An 18,024-nucleotide genomic window follows, 5' to 3' on the forward strand; every position below is an offset into this window, starting at 1 on the left:
TATTTTTTGAGTGTTATTTTGTGACAAAAACTTAAAAAGTGCTATTGGAGAGATTTGCCATTTCGTATATACATTCTTATGTAACTCTCTCTTATGTCTGGTATTTTATCTCGGTCCAAGGCAAAGTACCTATATGATGTTTTTTAAGTCTGCAAATTTTGGTTTGGATTTATATCATACCCAAGACCCGATCGGGTTATCAAAATAAATGAAATATTTTGTGTATATTAGATATATTTGAGTATCGGCATTAGAGATACTCTTTTAAATTTTAGGTTGGAGTTTTCAGTTATAGTTTCGAGTTTCACGAAAAAATTCAAAAATTTTGAAATATATTTCAAATATTTGAATAACATTATGAATATTTTTGGTTTATTGGGTTATATTTCGACAAAAATCTAAAGTCTTTTTGGGTATTTAAATATTTTGGATCTTTGTGTAGTTTTTTTGGGTATTTATTCGGTTTCGAATATTTCGGATTTTCTGATAGTTTGATTTTTTCGAATTCTAAATACTGAACTGATCTAGACCTGGTAGGTATCTAAAATTCACAACTATTTTACAAATATTTGAATTAAGACAACTAATACCATGGGTATCATCATTCATACTCATCGAGGTGCTTTTTTTTTTGTCGTCTTCGAGGTGCTTTTAGTTTTTAGATACTAAAGACGTAAATGATACATAAAATTAAAACTCATTACTATGCAAATTTTGTAACTTAAATATTTAAAAATGAGAAATAATTAATTCCAAGTGTAATTTTGTAATTTTCAGTTATATTATTTTCAAATATGACTCAAAATTTCAAGTCAACCCCAAAATAACCCATAATTTTTTTGAAAGTTTATTTTACCCTTTTCACCCTAGATGTTCGAGTTATTCACGAAAATGCTATTACTTTTGTTTTTTGAAAATGAGTATTTTACCATATCATCCTCATCTTCACCAAATATTTATAATATTGTCATTTCCATCAATATACCAACCACCGTGAACAACCAATTTGAAGCTTTTAATGCACCAAAGTTTCGATTTATACTCTTCATCTCATTACTTATGCACACAAGTCACATCTCTTTCATTTTCTCTTTAAATTTCATCCAAAAAAACCAAAATTTCAGATTCCACGCTTTGTAAGGTTTAGAAATACATTGAAGCTCATGATTCATGGCCATTAGCGATTTGGTAGTTTCTGTAGTGGAGTTCTGGTGCTTGGAGAAGCAAAGCAATTCATCTCACAGGTTCATTGTATGAAATCATTTTTTTTCTTCAGATCTGTCCGCAAAGACTTTCAGAAGACTTTGGGAAGATTTTCAGAAGATTTCGCTAGATGTGTTCTCCACTTCCCTAAAAGTCTTCTAACTTTCCTTTGTTAAGAAAAAACCCAAAAATATCATAGAGGATTTCTCGACAAGTCTTCTCGGATAAAAATATCAAACCTTTGGTTACGAGAGAAGATTTTTCTAGTATTACATATAAACTTCTTACGACATTGAGAAGACTTTGAAAAGATTTTCAGAAGACTTCTATAAAAAAATCAAATATCTGACAAATTTTGGTTAACTATAAAGCTAACATGTTTATCAGAGAAAACTTCTCGAAAAGTCTTGTCTGGCATTTCCACAAATTCAAAAGTAAGTCATTATTTACAAAGAAAAACTTTTCAAGATGTCTTTTATAGAGTATACTTCTTAAGAAGTCTTCCTTCATAATTTTGCAATTGCAAAAATAACCCAGATAAAAGACTTCTTAATAAGTCTTCCGCAGAAGATTTGTTTAGGAAGTCTTCTACTTCAATCTTTATTAAACTTCAATTTTTTTTCAAATTTAAAATAAAATTTTAATTTTTTTTTAATTCATGTATGTTTATCAATATTGGAGCTCATGGATGAAATTCATAACTTATTTGGTGGTAATTATGAAATTTCAAATATTCATGTTTACTATTGTTTCTAGCTAATCCAAAAAGTCTTTTATGTTAGATTTTCAAATGCAAAGTAACTTCAGTTTATGTTTTTTTAACTTTAAAATATTTTAAGTAATTTCAAGAATATTAGCCATACGCACTCAGGAGCTGTTCCACTAAGTTTGGGTTTTTCTTTTATTTATCTCGGTTTTAGTTTTTTTTTCATTATCATTTAGCTTATTTTCTAAGTTTAGTTGGTTCGATTAAAGCCTTTTGTGTGTAGACTTTGTTTATCATGAACATCTTCCTATACATTAAAAGAGATGTACATTTGCCATATGTCGCTCATACAGAGCTTCTCAGCAAAATTCTAGCGATTCTATTGGTTGATTTTTTGTAATTTTCTTTTTGATTTATTTTCTGGTCGAGTTACTAATCGGAAAGTTACATTAATTGCTAATCTCATTAATCATAACTTGCGCAACAATATTAATAAATGTCGACCATTTACATTAATGACTAATCTCATTAATCATAATTTGCGCAAGAATTTTAATAAATGTCGACCATTTACATTAATTCATAATCTCATAAATCAAAACTTGCGCAAAAATATTAGAAATTTGTATTTTTAATGATATCTAAATACTGAATTGGAAAGTTACATTAATTGCTCTCATTAATCATAACTTGCGCAAGAATTATAATAAATACATGTATTAATAAATTTTCTTTTTACAGATTCAGAAATTAAAATATTATGATATTTTAGTTTATCATGCATGCAAATCATTGATAAATAGATTTCCCAATATACTTCGTTTTAACATATTAAATATTTTTTAATATTTATTAGTATAAATAATAAAATAAAAAACCACACATCATAATCAATTTATATAACATATAAATAAAATATAAAATAATTTATTCATATATTATTAGTATAATGGTTTCATAATATAAGTCTAATTAGTTATAAATATGGTTTTGTTTATATGATACATTGTGATATAATAGACGTCAAAATCACAAAATATAATTATTCAACGTAATAAATAAAATTGTTATGAAAATGTTATATTAATAACTATGTAATACATTTTAATTTACATATATATATATATATATATATATATATATGTGTGTGTGTATATTATACCATTAGTACAAATAAAAAAATTAAAATGAAAGCAAATATTTATACCGTCACGGATCAAGCTCTAGAAATAAACAACAACAATGCTAAATTATTTTTTATTTAACAAATTTATTTTGATTGAAATTATAGTTCCAAATATATTTATATTTTAAATATTTATAAATTTATTTTATTTGGGATGCTAAAATTTTGGAATTGGAAAAAAATATGACCCACCTCTATATTATTTTAATTAAGAAATTTAAATTTTTATATCAGAATATTTTATTAAGCTTTTAATTTTATTATAACTGCAAGAATTAATTTTCAATCTTGATTTATGTGTAAATATTACAAATTCATCATTTAATATAAACAAAAAAACTAAAAACAGAAAATAAATACCCGCCTAGTGATCTCTTATGAATCTATTATAAATGTAAGTTACCTTATTTATTTGAATAATTCTTGCAAAAGTTTTATCACATTTATTGATATTTATTGAGAATCTGTTATTCTTGCACAATGGGGTATCACATTAATTCGACTTTTAAATCTTTCTAAATTTTCAAAGTCGTTTTTAATCTTGTTGCCTTATTTTAAATAAATCTAACTTGCGCAAGAAGATTAATATTTAATTCAAATCAGTTTATGATATTGTAGATTTAATAACTTTATTTATTCTTGCGCAACGTGGTATCACATTAATTGGACTTTTAAATCTTTCTAAATTTTCAAAGTCGTTTTTAATCTTGTTGCCTTCTTTTAAATAAATCTAACTTGCGCAAGAAGACTAATATTTAATTTAAATCAGCTTATGATATTGTAGATTTATTTACTTTCTTTATTCAATTTAAAATGTTTATTATGAAAAATTAATATTTTCTGCTTTGCCTCCTAAACAGGTATTACACTTTATAATTGCTTACATTTTATAGTTACAATAGCAAACTAATGAGATGAACTCTTTCTTTTGCAGGTCCTAATGTTACATTCCTCACGTGATATTTTCTCTGGTTCTGGATTTTTAAGGAACTCTTTTTGTCTTACTTCCGCATTCTTACTATGATAAAAATGGATTTGTCTTATCATATCTAGCTTGAGATTTTTTTTTATTATTGAAAACTTACTTATGTTGCAATGGTTTTTGTCACTATCCGCGTTATTCATTATTATTTATTTCAAAAAAAACACATTTAGTCTTTTCTTTTCTTGTGCTCATGACAATTTTTAAAACAATTGCATTGTAATAATGCCCATGTTTTAGTAATAATCTGTTGGAAGAGATGAAATTATTTAATTTTCGTTCTAATGAAGTGTTATTATTTAGTCAATGTATTCGTTATTGTTTTTTATGGTTATATTTTTTATTGGATTATTTTTTGTTTTCAGATCTCAATATATAATAAGGTCATTTTTATAATTATTATTATCATAATTTAACAATTATATTATTACTTGTTTATTATTTAGTTGTCACAATTTGTCTTGAATGAAAAATATGTCCATATTTATCACATTAATGATTACCAATTAATGATGATTACAACATCACGTAACATATATTCGTCATATTTAATTCACAAGATTGATTGGTAATAAGTAAAAATGATTTATGTTAACGCATTAAATTCAGAACATCTATATAGCAATAAAAATAATGTAATAAATTGTATGAATATATTATTTGATACTAATTTGTCGTGCAATCATATTTAAACACAGTAATAAATATGATACCAAGTTGCGCAAGTAATCCGCATTGAACATAAGGTAAGTTATTAATAAAAAATTAACAATTTACAAACATGGTAAATTAAATTTAAAATCATGAAGTAAATACTCTTGGGATTCAAATTACAAAAAAAATGGTTTACGATGAGGGGGAGAGAGAGAGAGATTTAGTGTTTTGGGTATACCCAATGATTTACAGTTTAGTGTTTAGGATTTACCTAAGGGTTTAGGATATATCCAAGAATTTAGGTTTAGTGTTTGGATTTTACCTAAGGGTATAAGCTTTGTCCAAGGGTTTAGGGTATAGTGTTTAGTGTTTATGATTTACTCTTTTGTGACGGTTTTAAAATTGTTAAAAAAAATCATCTTTTGGCAGCTACTAATATTTTTCATTTATTAAAAACTTAACACAAATTATTATTATTTTATTTATTATCATTAAAAAGTTGTACATTAATTGGCAAACTATGATTAGTCAGTAATTCACCCAAGAAAAATTCATGATAAAATATTAAACTAGGAAACATTCCCATATAAATCAAATTGTGATAGTTAAAAGATAATCGGTGAATTAAAAGAATGTTTACATTTTTATATTTTTCAAAAAAAAATGTTTACAATGAGAGAGAGAGAGAGAGAGAGAGAGAGAGAGAGAGAGAGAGAGAGACGAGAGAGAGAGAGAGAGAGAGAGAGAGAGAGAGAGAGATTTAGTGTTTTGGGTATACTCAAAGATTTACAGTTTAGTGTTTAGGATTTACCCAATAGTTTAGGGTATATCCAAAAATTTAGGGTTAAGTGTTTGGATTTTTACCCAAGGGTTTAAGCTTTGTCCAAGAGTTTAGGGTATAGTGTTTAGTGTTTATGATTTACTCTTGAGATTCAAATTATGTAACCAATGTAATTTATTATAAAAAATTAACTAATTGAAAATATTTGAAAAATTGACTATATGGGCTAATAATAGTGATCTTACAACATTTAGATCCCTCTATATATTAAAAGAAAATTCACTTTGCCAGATGGCATTCATACAGAGCTTCTGAGAAGAATTCTCTTAATCTTATTGGTTGATTTTTTAGAATTTTTTTTATTTTTTTAGTATAATCATCGACAACACTAAAAGGAAAGTAGTAACACTAAGTAATAATTTTATTATATATTATTTACGCAAGAATATTAATTAATACATGAATTAATAAGTTCCTTATTACAAATATGGTAAAACATTCACTCTTGCTATCATATTGATTACATTGCTTAATGCGATTTAACTATTTATATCTAACTAAGTTGTTTGTTTTTATTAAACTTACTTTAGTAATACTAATTACTTGCGCAAGTTAAAATCATATCAAATGCATATCATTTTATGACAATACAAATAGAATATCTTTCTTTAAACGATTTCGTTATGCAAATTAAATATATAGTTTTATTATTTTATTACAAATAATTAATATATAATTAAAATATAATTAAATGTAATTAAAATATTATTAAAATATAATTAAAATAATTATTTTATTAAATTTAATTTGCGGATCCCGCGGATTACCCGCAAATCTGGGCGGAGCGGATGCGGGTATTTTAATCTTTCATTGCGGATCAAGCGGCTCAAAATTATGAGTCAAAAAGCTAGGTGATCCGCGGGTTGACAGGACAGACGGGACAAGTTGACTCGCAGACTCAGCTCTATCCGCACAGGATACGGACCGGCTTACCTATAAAATCCGTTACTTCTAAAACTTTGTACTATTTAGTTCATAATTTGAATCTGTATAGTGCTCGCACAGGATGCGAAGGTCACGTGGTAGTTGTATAATAAAAATCTTATGTAGCTTTCCAAACTGAACATTCGAATTATATATATGACCAGTATTCAGTGTGATCGGTTTATAAATTTATATTTGTGTAAAAGAAGAAAATTTATATGTTCAGCTGAATGCCACGGAGTTTATTAAGTTTGTGGATGAACTCAGAACCGGAACAATATTTAAAGGAAGGCTAATACACAAACTTTTCAATCGTTTCATCCCAAATATATAATTATGTTGCATGAAAATTACGAACTATTTAAGGCAAGTTTACCAACTTTAAATGTTCCCAGTGACTAGATACAAAAAAGCTTGACTAGATCATGGTTTGCTTTCTCAAATTCCAGAGCACCATTTCAACACTATATATATATCCCCTCATTTGTTCTTGGGCGCTCTGTACAAACAAAGGCTCAGCCACAGCACGAGCCACATGCCGGTAGGGAATCTGAAAAACAACCAATCAAATTTACATGAATATCAAACTATCATCAACACATCATAAACTACAAACCATGATTCATCATCTCCATCAGTTAAAACAAGTAAATATCAAAAGGTTACTTACTGTGGTCAGCTCCACGGATATCATTCAAGCCACGCACATTGTTGAGGCCGCCACGAGGAGGTCCAGGGCGTCCACTTCCTCCACCACCACCTCCACCACCACCACCACCACCTCCCCCACCAGGTCGGCCACCATCCCCACTTCTTGTTAGCCCAGAGCCTTTCCTGTAGGCATCTGATTTCTCCATCTGACCAAAGTTTTGCTCACCGGTAAGTTAACAACTTATGCGCTTATTTTAAAGGAAGCCAAAGAAAGAAAAGGCAGAGTCTTACGTGGAACATGGTTATAAAGAAGACTTGTATCAGATTAATGATTGACAAGAAGAAATCTTTAATCGATCCTAGTCTCCATATTGATCGCTTTGCCTTTAACAACACCTGTAATTTATTCAAAATCAATTAATACTTTTGACAACTGATCTCTAGTATTGGAGTACATCTCCAGGTAAACTATAAGAAGATATGATATATGTCCTACATTCACTACTTACATTAAGTTGTAGAAAAAAATGTAAATGATTAATTACCCAGAAACAATCTGCTCATTCACTAACTTTCCTCATCGAATTGTCTCTCAAAGAAAGAACTTCTAATTAATGATTCAGAGACCATTGAAGGTAAGATATGCCTATTCACTAACGATTACCTATTTAAATTGGTCAATAATTAAGGGTGACCTGATTACCACAGCTTAGATATTCATGTTTGTACAAAATGTCAAAGGACCTTGCTTATCAAAAATTAGGTTTTCTACTTAAAAATATAATTGCCATCTTCTGTGAATATACACAGATCAACAAAGGGAGCGAGAAACCTCTTCAAAATTTCAAAATCAACCCAAGAGGACATGTATAAGCATCCAAATTCGGATATATAAAAATAATTTCAGCTGATATGGAATCAAAGATCAATAAGATTATAAATCAAGAATCCGTTCTTAAGGATATGAAAGAAACTTGTAATTTGAGGACCAAAGACGAACAAAATCGGATCCTATTAGATTCTAAACAAAAGAAAAGGAAAAAATCGAGATCTGAAGTTTCTATACCTCCTTCGACGTATGCCATATTGCCGTAATCTTCTGGATTATTTTTCTTCCTCGACCGAATAAGGGCAATTATTTTTGAGAATATCATCTACACTTTTAACTTTTTTTTGTCAAACGATTTATAATCTTTGCATCCTTACGCGTTCACTGGAAGTTTCGCGACGTCTACGTGGATTTGCCACGAGGCGAAACCGTATTGACAAATTTGTCATGTTGCTTGCATATATTTACTTTTGGGTAAACTGACGTGGTGTTTAGAATCTACCCTCAAGTTGCAGCGTGGTAAATTTAGTAATGACCGATTTGGTTTCTCCAAATCGATTTTTTTTTTTTATAAAAGTCCGAATTTTACTCTACGGTTTCAAATTTTTTTTTATTTAATCTGGGGTATCCCGGACCGAGCCAGACTAATTCCCAAGAAGAGATGCAATGGCCCATATCTGCGTGCCTACAAGTCAGGATAATCTGAGTGATAACGGATTCGAACTCAGGTCTCTTAGAGATCCTGGAATGCCATAGTTAAGAGGATTTTGTGGTTTTCTCTGTTTTTTTGTTTTTTCCCTTCTGTTTGTTGTTGTCTGTGTTCTTTTGTTCGCTTGTGTTTAGGCTGTTGTTTGTGATAGTCTCTAAATAAGTTGCTAAGCAACATGTAAACTTTTGAAAATAGTATGAATTTAACATGATTATCAAAAAAAAGTTTTTATCATATCTTTTACATAGATTTTATTATTTTGCGTAAAGAATTCTATTGATTGTTATTAACTTTAAAGTAAAAAAATTAATGATGATAGGAAAAAGAAAAGATAATCATTTCAATTATCAAAGAGTCAAAATGTCATTTTATCCCTTAGAATAGTAGATATATAAATAATGCAGATATAAAATTAAAATGAATTTAAAATAATTTTTATAATTTCGAAATATATGTTTTTAAATTTGAACACTATACATAAAAGTTTTTGATTGTTTTCAATTTTTTTTAAGTATATTTTTGAAATTCACAAATATTTTTTAAAACTGTTTTAATTTTTATCTTTTATTAAATTTTTCAATATTTATTTTTCTATTTTTTAAAGTTGTGGATTTGTATTCATGTTAAAGTTGTGATTTTGTATTATTTCATTCTTCAATTTGTATGTTTTTGATTGTTAGTTTATTACATAGATTTAAAAAAAATTATGGGTGTAGATGATATTCTCAATAAGTAAGAGTTAGACTTTTATTTGATTTTAATTAAATCTTATGTTGCTCAAAAAAAAAAAATTAAATTTGATATTCAATACATTTGAACCGAAGTTTTGCGAAATAACCCTAAATCACAAACCAGAGGAAAAATCGAAGGCAAATTGTTCGTAGTCGAAGAATTGCAGGAATTCGAATCGAGAGGCTTTGCGATCTAATCTCGAAGAGATGAAAGGAGTGAGGACCATTGCTGTCGATCGAGATCTTCTTGCCGATCTCGTTGAAGAAACTGTGGACTCATCAGCTCCACCAAATCCTGAGAGTTCTTCCAAATTGGAGACTGATGCAATCTCTGGACCGTTGGATCTAACCGGACTCTTTCAGGTCATTCTTCTCATTACTTGAGTTATGCGGTTTATAATTCTCTTTCATTGTTAGTTTGAATGTCTGGAAAATATTCTTGTGGAAGAGCTGTGCTGTGATTATCGCTTTATCCTTAATTATTTATATTTTGTAAAGCAGCTGTTTTGCGTTTCAGGACAACTATGATAAACTGAACAGTGCTTTTGCTGGTTCTGATCACTCATGGACCTCTCTCACTCTGGAGGTAAATTTAAAAGGATTCACGCCTTGGTTTAATTTTCGATTACCATTTACAATCATCTTGCGTTTACAACTATCTCTTGTTTGATGTGATGGGAACATATAGATTTTTTTTTTTTTTAGTTTTATTGTCAATTTTCAGTCTTTTGATGATGGTTCTACCTTCCCTATACCTGGATGATCGGTTGTTCCCTGTGTCTCAGGCATGCATTATTAGATTCTCTTAGATACGTTGTTTCTGAGAAATAGACAATGCTGATGAACTGTTTCCGTGTGGCTGGCTTGTATGTAAATAATCGTTTGTTTACTTTTTTTCCCCTTCAATATTCAGCTTTGCGCTTCCTTAGAAACTGCAAACAAGTTGGTCCAGCCACCACCACAAATGCTAGATTCTTGTCAGAGAAAGTGGGAGAACTCGAGAGAATAGTGAAACAAGGAGATTCAGCAGTGGCAGCTGCCAGAACAGTTCACGCTACGGTTAACCAGAAAGGTTTACCTCTTAGGACAACATAATTAATGCTTTACCCAAAGAACAAACCAACCGATTGGGTTGTAATTTAATCCTATTTACAAAATGATACTATTTGCCTTTGTGTCTAGATGTATCCTGAATAATTAAGGATATGAATATACAATCTTTTGACATTATACGCATAGATGTTGTATCCTAGTGGCGTGCACGAGTTAATGCGGACTGGTTATCAACCGGCTGTCGATACATGTGTTTTAGACCTCTCTTTCTAGGCGGCAGTCCACAGGCACAAGATTACCATGACTTGTCTCACGTGGTTAATTTCATCGACAAGACAATTCGAACATAATATTGTCTTTGAGAAGTTAGAGACATGATGCAGCGCCGGCTCCAAAAAGACCTTCCGAACATCCCATGAACTTTTACTTTGTTTCTTGTTGGCCGTAACATAAAATCACGTTATAGCTTCGTCTTTTGCCTCACAATTTACATATCATTCTGTTTTTTTTACTGCGCAGTTAATATAAAACGTGTACCGACCAAAATCTGTTGTTTCCTATACAACAAAATATAGCGTGCGCGGAACTATTATCGAAGCCGATTCAGGTGTGGTTTACTCTACTCCCTCTCCTCATTCATTTGACATAACCTAGCCCGGCCAGGATTCAGCAGAGATTCTGACATTCTCCAACCCTAACCAAGAACCAAAAAAAGAAAATTATCTCTTCCAGTTCAGTATGATGATTACTCTAACAAACATAAAAAAAAAAACTATGCAACATATTTCTATCAAGTTACCTGTTCTGCAGCCCTGGTCTTGAAGATTCCATATGAGGTAGAAACCATTTCACACGACTCTGCTATTCGAGAATCCAGCTCATATTCCGTGGAGCTAAAACAGCATCTGGTTGCTCCACTGACTTTTTGATATCATCTTTTGATTGATTCATGAAATGAAGAAGCACATGTGCCTGTGATATCAGCATGCAATAGAATGAAAACTTTTAGATACATCATCTCTACGGAGTATAGATATATATATATATATATATATATATATATATATATATATATATATATATATATAAGAACTGGAAAACCATCCCACATGAAATGCCGCTTTGAGAATGTCATCTGAGTTAGCTTGATGCTTGAGGAGTGCACAGACTTTACCATTGGTAGGGCTGTAAGTCACCATGTATCTTTCTTTCTGCCAAGTAAAACGACAACAGATATAATATGGGAGATTAAAAGGTCAAAAGCTTGATAACTGAGATTGGGAAAAGAAATACATCGAAAAAGGGCTTTACTGCCAGATATGTGGTGGGGTCTTGGAATGCATCCTTAAATCTGGCTCCTGCCAAAATGATGGTACTTATGAAAATCTATTTCAGTAAGGTTAACAAAAAAGGAAAGAGTAAAGCTTAACACATACCAAGCATCACTGGTCGATCCTCCACCCATGGAAAAGTAAATATCTTTTCTTGGATATTACCTTCCTGTAATGAGGGAACCCGCCCTGCAAAAAAAAACAATAGAATGTAATAACAAACAATCATTCATTTGCATGCTAAAGAAGGCACCATCGCTGCTTACCAGTCTTGAGAAAGGACTCCACTGCTACTGTAAATCTTGCACGGTTTAGTGTATGCAATACTACAGATCTAACCTGAAAGGAGGTCCAGAAACGTTTACAGAAAACCCCAAGTGCATTAACAATATAAATATAGATACACCTCTTGGTATGAGCTCAGGAGATAGCCACATGATAAAAGACCAAAGGTTGTGACCAAAGAAAGATTTCTTTTGGATATTAATATACTAAATCCAGTTCCCATCTGCACATACAAATAATCATATTAAGGACGAGACAACAATTATTTATAACTCACAAATAAGATCAATAACACCCAAGAAGTAGTGCAAAAAAGGGTCCATACCAAATCTGCAACGTTAGCAACACACTCTCCCTTAGCAGTGACCATCTCCTATGTTCTCGCCTTTAGCAAAGGCTTTATAGATAGGCGTGCGAGTAGACGTTGATGTTACAGCTGCAACGTTCTATAAGGTAACCGATTAATTGCAAGGCAAGAAAAAAAGGGATAATTTTTGAAGCACACAGAGAATAATAATACCTTTACAACATTAGCAGCACAAGCGAGAGGAAGGAAAAGGTGTGGAGCTGCAGAAGTGGCTAACTCTACAGCAGCACCAAGCTCCATCAAAAGATCCCCAGCAAAACGTAACTGTGAAATTCAAAGCTGAGTTAGAAAGATTCACAGAGAATTAGCACATCATATAATCAAACCAAAGTAAAGTACCTGTTTCAAATCATAATCAAATTTCTTTCCCTGCCTTGCAAAAATCATTTTTCCAACACGGCCAGCACCATCCTACAAGATGCCAACATAGGATCTTCAACAATATGAGTCAATGGGGGAGGATATAAAAGTTAATAAACCTTGAGAATCCAGTTGATGGCAACAGCAGCAGAAGCAGAACTGTTCCTTGAGGCTCCAACAGAGTTGAGAAGGGTCTGAGTGGTGAACACACCCATGGCTCCACCAAAGAAATACTGCAGAATGGCAAAAGATCAACAAGACAATGAAAAAAAAAACAAGAAAAGATAAAGAAATCAAATTTTCACACCTTCAAAGCTCGGAATGTCATGTAAGGAACATAAGACTCATTGACACTTGCTGGGAATCCTTCAGGTACAACGTAAGATCTCAGAAACGAAAGCCACTTCCTGCTAAAAAGTGAACAAAAGTTTTATACTTTTTTACTTCAATTGATATTTAAAAAGAAAAAAACAATTTAAAATAAATTGCAAACCTCGAGAGGAGTGCGAGGAGACTCCAAGCTTATAGCACGAAAGGAATTGCGAGAAACCATCGCTCTCTGTAACGTATTTCCATCTGTGGCCATCAATATCCTCGCAGCAGATCAGCCTCGGAGTTGAATCGGGAGTGGCTGTGGGAGAGAGGCGCTGATGCGGAAATGGGTTTCCCGGGAAAGGAGGGAGGAGAAATGGGGTCAGGTGATGAATGTGTTGGAACTATTTTTTGAGCAATGTATTCATATGCTAAAAATAGAGTTAGTGTGAATGAGAAATGGAGGTCAAATGTGTGTGATTTGAGAAACTTGTATAAAGTTACATATACACATTAGATATTTGGATTTGGGTTTTGATTTGTTAGTTGGACTTCATGTTCATTAACTTAATCTTATAAATCATATATGTGATCTTTTATATTGATAAAATATAAAAAATAAATCCATTTAAGGTATATTATTTTGTTTGAATGAGTCAAATAATAATAATTATACTCTTTAATTTCTTGGTCAAAATGTGAAATGAATTCACATAATAATGACAAGAAATAAAGACTCCATTAGTGCACCATGGGGAGGTTTCATTTTATGTTGAAAAATGAAACTTATGCTTCTCATTATTTTCTATATAAAGCCTCATGGCAATGTAGAAAAATATACAAGATCTAATACCAAAAGAAAACCACATTCTCCTATATTGAATAGTCATGTTAGTATTTTTATTTCTTGAGTCTGAGAGTGCAACACAAACTAGGGTCGATAGATTCTGTTTTTCGGTGATGGTAAACAGAAACAATGCTGCAGTTGTATCCTGGGAATCTGAGCGCTATGCAACCGTCACACTACGGGGCGTTTAAAGATTTAAGGAAAGAGATTAACCATCTCGACTCTGCAATGTTTTCTTCATTCGTTTGTTTCGGTATTGTATTTTTGATTTTTGTTCTTATTATTTTTATAAATATCAGTTGTCCTATCGTAGTGAAATAAGGTTCTTACAGAATGTTTGAGCTTTACGCTCGGCATTGTCAAGAATCTAGGATGCAACCAACTTTGTTGTGTCTTGTTCTACTTGTTTCCTTCTTCTGACGACTGACACAGACCACTGACACAGATTCATGCCTTTTTTTTTTGTCAATCCATAAAGTCATAAACTATCAAAATGTAGACGCAAGTAGAATAGGAAAGTAACTATGTGAGGTTTGTATCAACAGCCCACGTCAGATGGGCCAGGGAGCAATCGTCTTGGGCCGAAGTCAGAAGAAATCCAGCCACTCCAGCTTGACCTCGTCACAGACACATCAAACAATAATTAAAAGGTGGATATGAGCCTCAACCAGGCTATCCACGTCATACAATTTAATCAGCCAATCAGAGAATGTTTCTCTTCCACGTCACACATCACACGCCAAATATGTTTATTTTGGGCTACTATTGTATTTTATTGTTTGATAGGTCTTGGCCCATAAGCCCAAATCAAACAATAATTAACCATTCATTCAAACTGTGCGTCGACTCTTCTCCTCCTTCATCGTCTCTTCCTTCATTCGATAATCACAAAGCTTCAACGTTTCATATTTCTGAAACGATCGTTGATTAACCCTCTGCATAACTCCAACTTCTACAATCAATCGTCCTTCAAATCCCCATTTATGGCTTCGTACACCCATCTATTCTGCGTACCCAGTTCTGCGAGGCTAATGCCTACACCCATTCTTGGTGATTTGAAATCTGGTCGCTGCAACAACACCGCCGAAGTACGTTTGCTGAGGTTTTGGGAGGCAAGGCATGTTGATTTGTGCTGTTCATGATTTATTGTATATGTTAAAGTTTGTCTATTTTGTTCCCGTTTTTTCTCCTTTCTAATTGTTTTTTTGTTAATACAGTCACACTTATACAAGGGTCAAATTGTGCTTGCCACAAGCGTAAATCCCAAGATAGTTGGGGGTAAGGAAAGATTAGTTTGGAACATTGTTGTATTTACACGTATTCACAGTTAGTCATTCATTTGCGGTTCTCTTAATTAGCCTCATATAATCTTTGGGCAGGACGGTTATTTCTCAACGCTACTTCAGCCACGCATCTGTACTTTGATTCTGAGACATCAGCAGGAAAAGAAGTTTTTGAAAAGCAAATCATATATTTCTTACTGGCTAAATCGAGATTGTTGTACATTGAGTATATATTTATGTTTCATGCTATATTTATAGCAGATTGCCTAGACATGGAGCAGATCAGCCCACGCCTTCATCCAAGGTTGTTCATGCCCAGAAGATTGAACCCCTGACCGTTTCTGAGCTTAATCAGTTTATCATCACTGCTGAAACTCATGTATATTATGATTTTATTTGATAAGATACTTAGTGATTGTGGTGCTGAATTTTTTAACCCTCCAATGTACAGATTATAGAGTTCTTTGCACTGCTAAGGTGACCGGTATCCAACAGGATGACGGTTGGTGTTGGAGTGTTCGAAGAAACTCCTCCGAGAGATCTCTTCCTTCACATGTGTTTCATGTAATGAAACAAATCATGTGCATCACTCAGGTAAGGTTTCAAAAACCTTTGTCCTCTGCATTTCTTAGTCAGATGGAATCACAATATATGATGATAACGCTACTTACCTTTACGGTATAATAATGTTATGTAGTGGAGAGAGCCAGCTATCGGAAAATGAATGATTGATTCCCTTGGATGGAGAGAGAACACAGCAAGAGCAGACAACTGCTGGAGAAGGTTCAAACGTTTGATCCATGTAGTTGGAGTGACGCAACTTCCGTCTTACATGACAACTTATGAGAACACAAGGGCTACCATAACATGCCACCGAGAGAGCGGTGTGACACATGCTTCTATTATAAGCAAATTACAAAATTTGTTTTCATTATATAGACGCAAGTACACGTCAAACAGTGAGAGACAAAACAATTCCTATAATATTTTGTTGCTGTTTGTTCTTTTTTTCATTTTTCCATCATAGCTAATAAGTGGTTCGTTGTCCCCTTCTGGAGAAGGGATCAAATCCATCAGATGCTTTCTGTATTTTGATTTAACAGATGAGATAATAAAAACTAAAATAAGCTTTATTATATCCTAAAATCATGAAACGAAAAAATAAATCCATAACCAATTACGGCATTATGTTGATTATAAATCGGCATATGCAGAGACTATAACATACACTACAATGTTTGCTTCCAAAATATCTACCCAACTTAAATTAATAAATATTAACATCAGAATGCATAGAAAAACACTAACCACGTCTCCACATATAACTAAGTAACTAACAAATTAAAACAACCATCCAACTTACAAACGTGTACATCAAAATAACAAAAAAGATCATACAAACCAAAATCAATTTCTATTGCACGTAGTAAAAAAAAACTTCTCAAAAACGACTAATCATTCCTATGGACCACGCATCTGATAGACATCCCCTTATTATTAATAGAGAAGCAATTTAAAAGAGTAATTTTTATTTTGTAATGTATTTACGCACTGCCATTATGACGACGTGGCGGTTTCTCAGGCTCTCTCAGCCATTCTTTAAGAGTACCCTTTCATTACTAGAAATATAACATTCTGTGCCACTGATAACATACGACAATATAATGTCTTTACACTAAGCTTAAATTAGAATACCTAATATTTGGTTAGTAATATTATAAAATAAATTTATAACACGTATTGCCCGCACATCACAGTTATTTTACTCCATGAATTTCTAAAATCATTACTTCCAAGTTATTCCAAGTTATTGCATCGAAACTATTAAATCAAAACTATAGCTTAGAAACTATTGTTTAGAAACTATGATCATCACTTACAAGTTATTGCATCCTAATTGCTGAAAATAATTATTTTGAAATATATGTATGACATTATATGTTGCTCAAATGGGATATGGGAGAGTGCTAATGAGCGAATGCTAATCTGTTACAATATATAATTGATTTTTTCATCTGTATGTCAAAATGATCAATTTGTAAGTAAGTTGATCAAATCAGAGTCTATACGATATTTTTTAAAAAAATGGCATGTACGGAATTAAGTTCTGCACTAAAAAACTATACAATCATTGGCGTGCATTTATTTTATGCAATTCTCTCTGTAGAAACTTTTATTGCCTGATTTACTGCTATCTAAATACAAATGGAAACTATGGTTTATTTCTAATCTATATTTGCAATTCATTGCCAATCTCATCATGGAATACGGAACTGATTAAAATTATGACCCAATTACCTTAATTTCGTTCCATTGCAAATTAATGCTTTTTACAAAATCAATTAATTGAGTCAATCACAATACAGTATATTTATGAACACCGAGTAAAATATACACATAAAACTTTCATATATTGCTTATTAAGAATAGTTGTGCTCACTATATAAAGTGCTATATCGTGTCCTAAAAACCATTTGCTCAAACCCTAAAGTTTTTAAGATGTTCTATTTCAATGGCTTACTTTGATATGATATCAGAGATCTTACTTTGGCCATAAAAAAAACCATTCCTTGCTATATTATTCTTATTTTAGTAATCATACTTATTTTTTTTTAAGGTGGCTTCAAGCATCTGACTAACATTGAAGGTTTTTCTATAATTTAGTGATCCTGAGGAGATTCCAGAGTTACATGCTTTCAAAATGAAGTAATTTCTATCTAAAAACGAAATTTTGCTATGTAGTTATCTATTGCTCTGTTTCATTACTTTC

At 31.7% G+C, this 18,024-nt stretch overlaps 2 protein-coding genes, 1 long non-coding RNA gene and 1 other non-coding gene across 4 annotated transcripts; 2 read left to right on the forward strand and 2 right to left on the reverse strand.

The window, feature by feature from the left end:
- Nucleotides 1-6,792: 6,792 nt before the first annotated feature.
- Nucleotides 6,793-7,580, reverse strand: LOC108846209 (uncharacterized). The gene is made up of 3 exons (XM_018619434.2): nt 7,439-7,580; nt 7,167-7,353; nt 6,793-7,046 (listed from the first exon to the last, which is right to left on the reverse strand). The coding sequence occupies exons 1-3, from the start codon at nt 7,445-7,447 to the stop codon at nt 7,012-7,014; spliced, it is 231 nt and encodes a 76-aa protein (XP_018474936.2). The 5' UTR covers nt 7,448-7,580; the 3' UTR covers nt 6,793-7,011.
- Nucleotides 7,581-9,477: 1,897 nt separating this feature from the next.
- On the forward strand, nt 9,478-10,646 carry LOC108843911 (uncharacterized). Its single transcript, XR_008943683.1, has 3 exons — nt 9,478-9,779; nt 9,934-10,002; nt 10,330-10,646. It is a non-coding gene; the product is annotated as an uncharacterized LOC108843911 (transcript).
- Nucleotides 10,647-10,919: 273 nt separating this feature from the next.
- LOC130494608 (protein root UVB sensitive 6-like) lies at nt 10,920-13,208 on the reverse strand (the record flags this gene model as incomplete). Its single annotated transcript, XM_057005876.1, is given in 14 exon segments — nt 10,920-11,163; nt 11,269-11,372; nt 11,375-11,441; nt 11,579-11,680; nt 11,763-11,827; nt 11,906-11,989; nt 12,067-12,139; nt 12,207-12,308; nt 12,411-12,452; nt 12,454-12,531; nt 12,606-12,716; nt 12,792-12,863; nt 12,932-13,045; nt 13,120-13,208. Coding segments are annotated over 14 exon segments (1,178 nt in total), but the record flags the coding sequence as incomplete, so codon positions are not given.
- Nucleotides 13,209-15,185: 1,977 nt separating this feature from the next.
- On the forward strand, nt 15,186-16,390 carry LOC130509123 (uncharacterized). The gene is made up of 4 exons (XR_008943278.1): nt 15,186-15,249; nt 15,351-15,633; nt 15,706-15,848; nt 15,952-16,390. It is a non-coding gene; the product is annotated as an uncharacterized LOC130509123 (long non-coding RNA).
- The last annotated feature ends 1,634 nt before the right edge of the window (nt 16,391-18,024 follow it).

Source organism: Raphanus sativus, chromosome 3 (genome assembly GCF_000801105.2).
Source record: "Raphanus sativus cultivar WK10039 chromosome 3, ASM80110v3, whole genome shotgun sequence".
Taxonomy (NCBI): Eukaryota; Viridiplantae; Streptophyta; class Magnoliopsida; order Brassicales; family Brassicaceae; genus Raphanus; species Raphanus sativus.

Bases quoted from the DNA above. Each gene is read 5' to 3' on its own strand.
- LOC108846209 (XM_018619434.2), bottom strand. The intron at 7,047-7,166 runs GTAAGTAACCTT...GTTGTTTTTCAG, and splicing joins TATCCGTGGAGCTGACCACA to ATTCCCTACCGGCATGTGGC.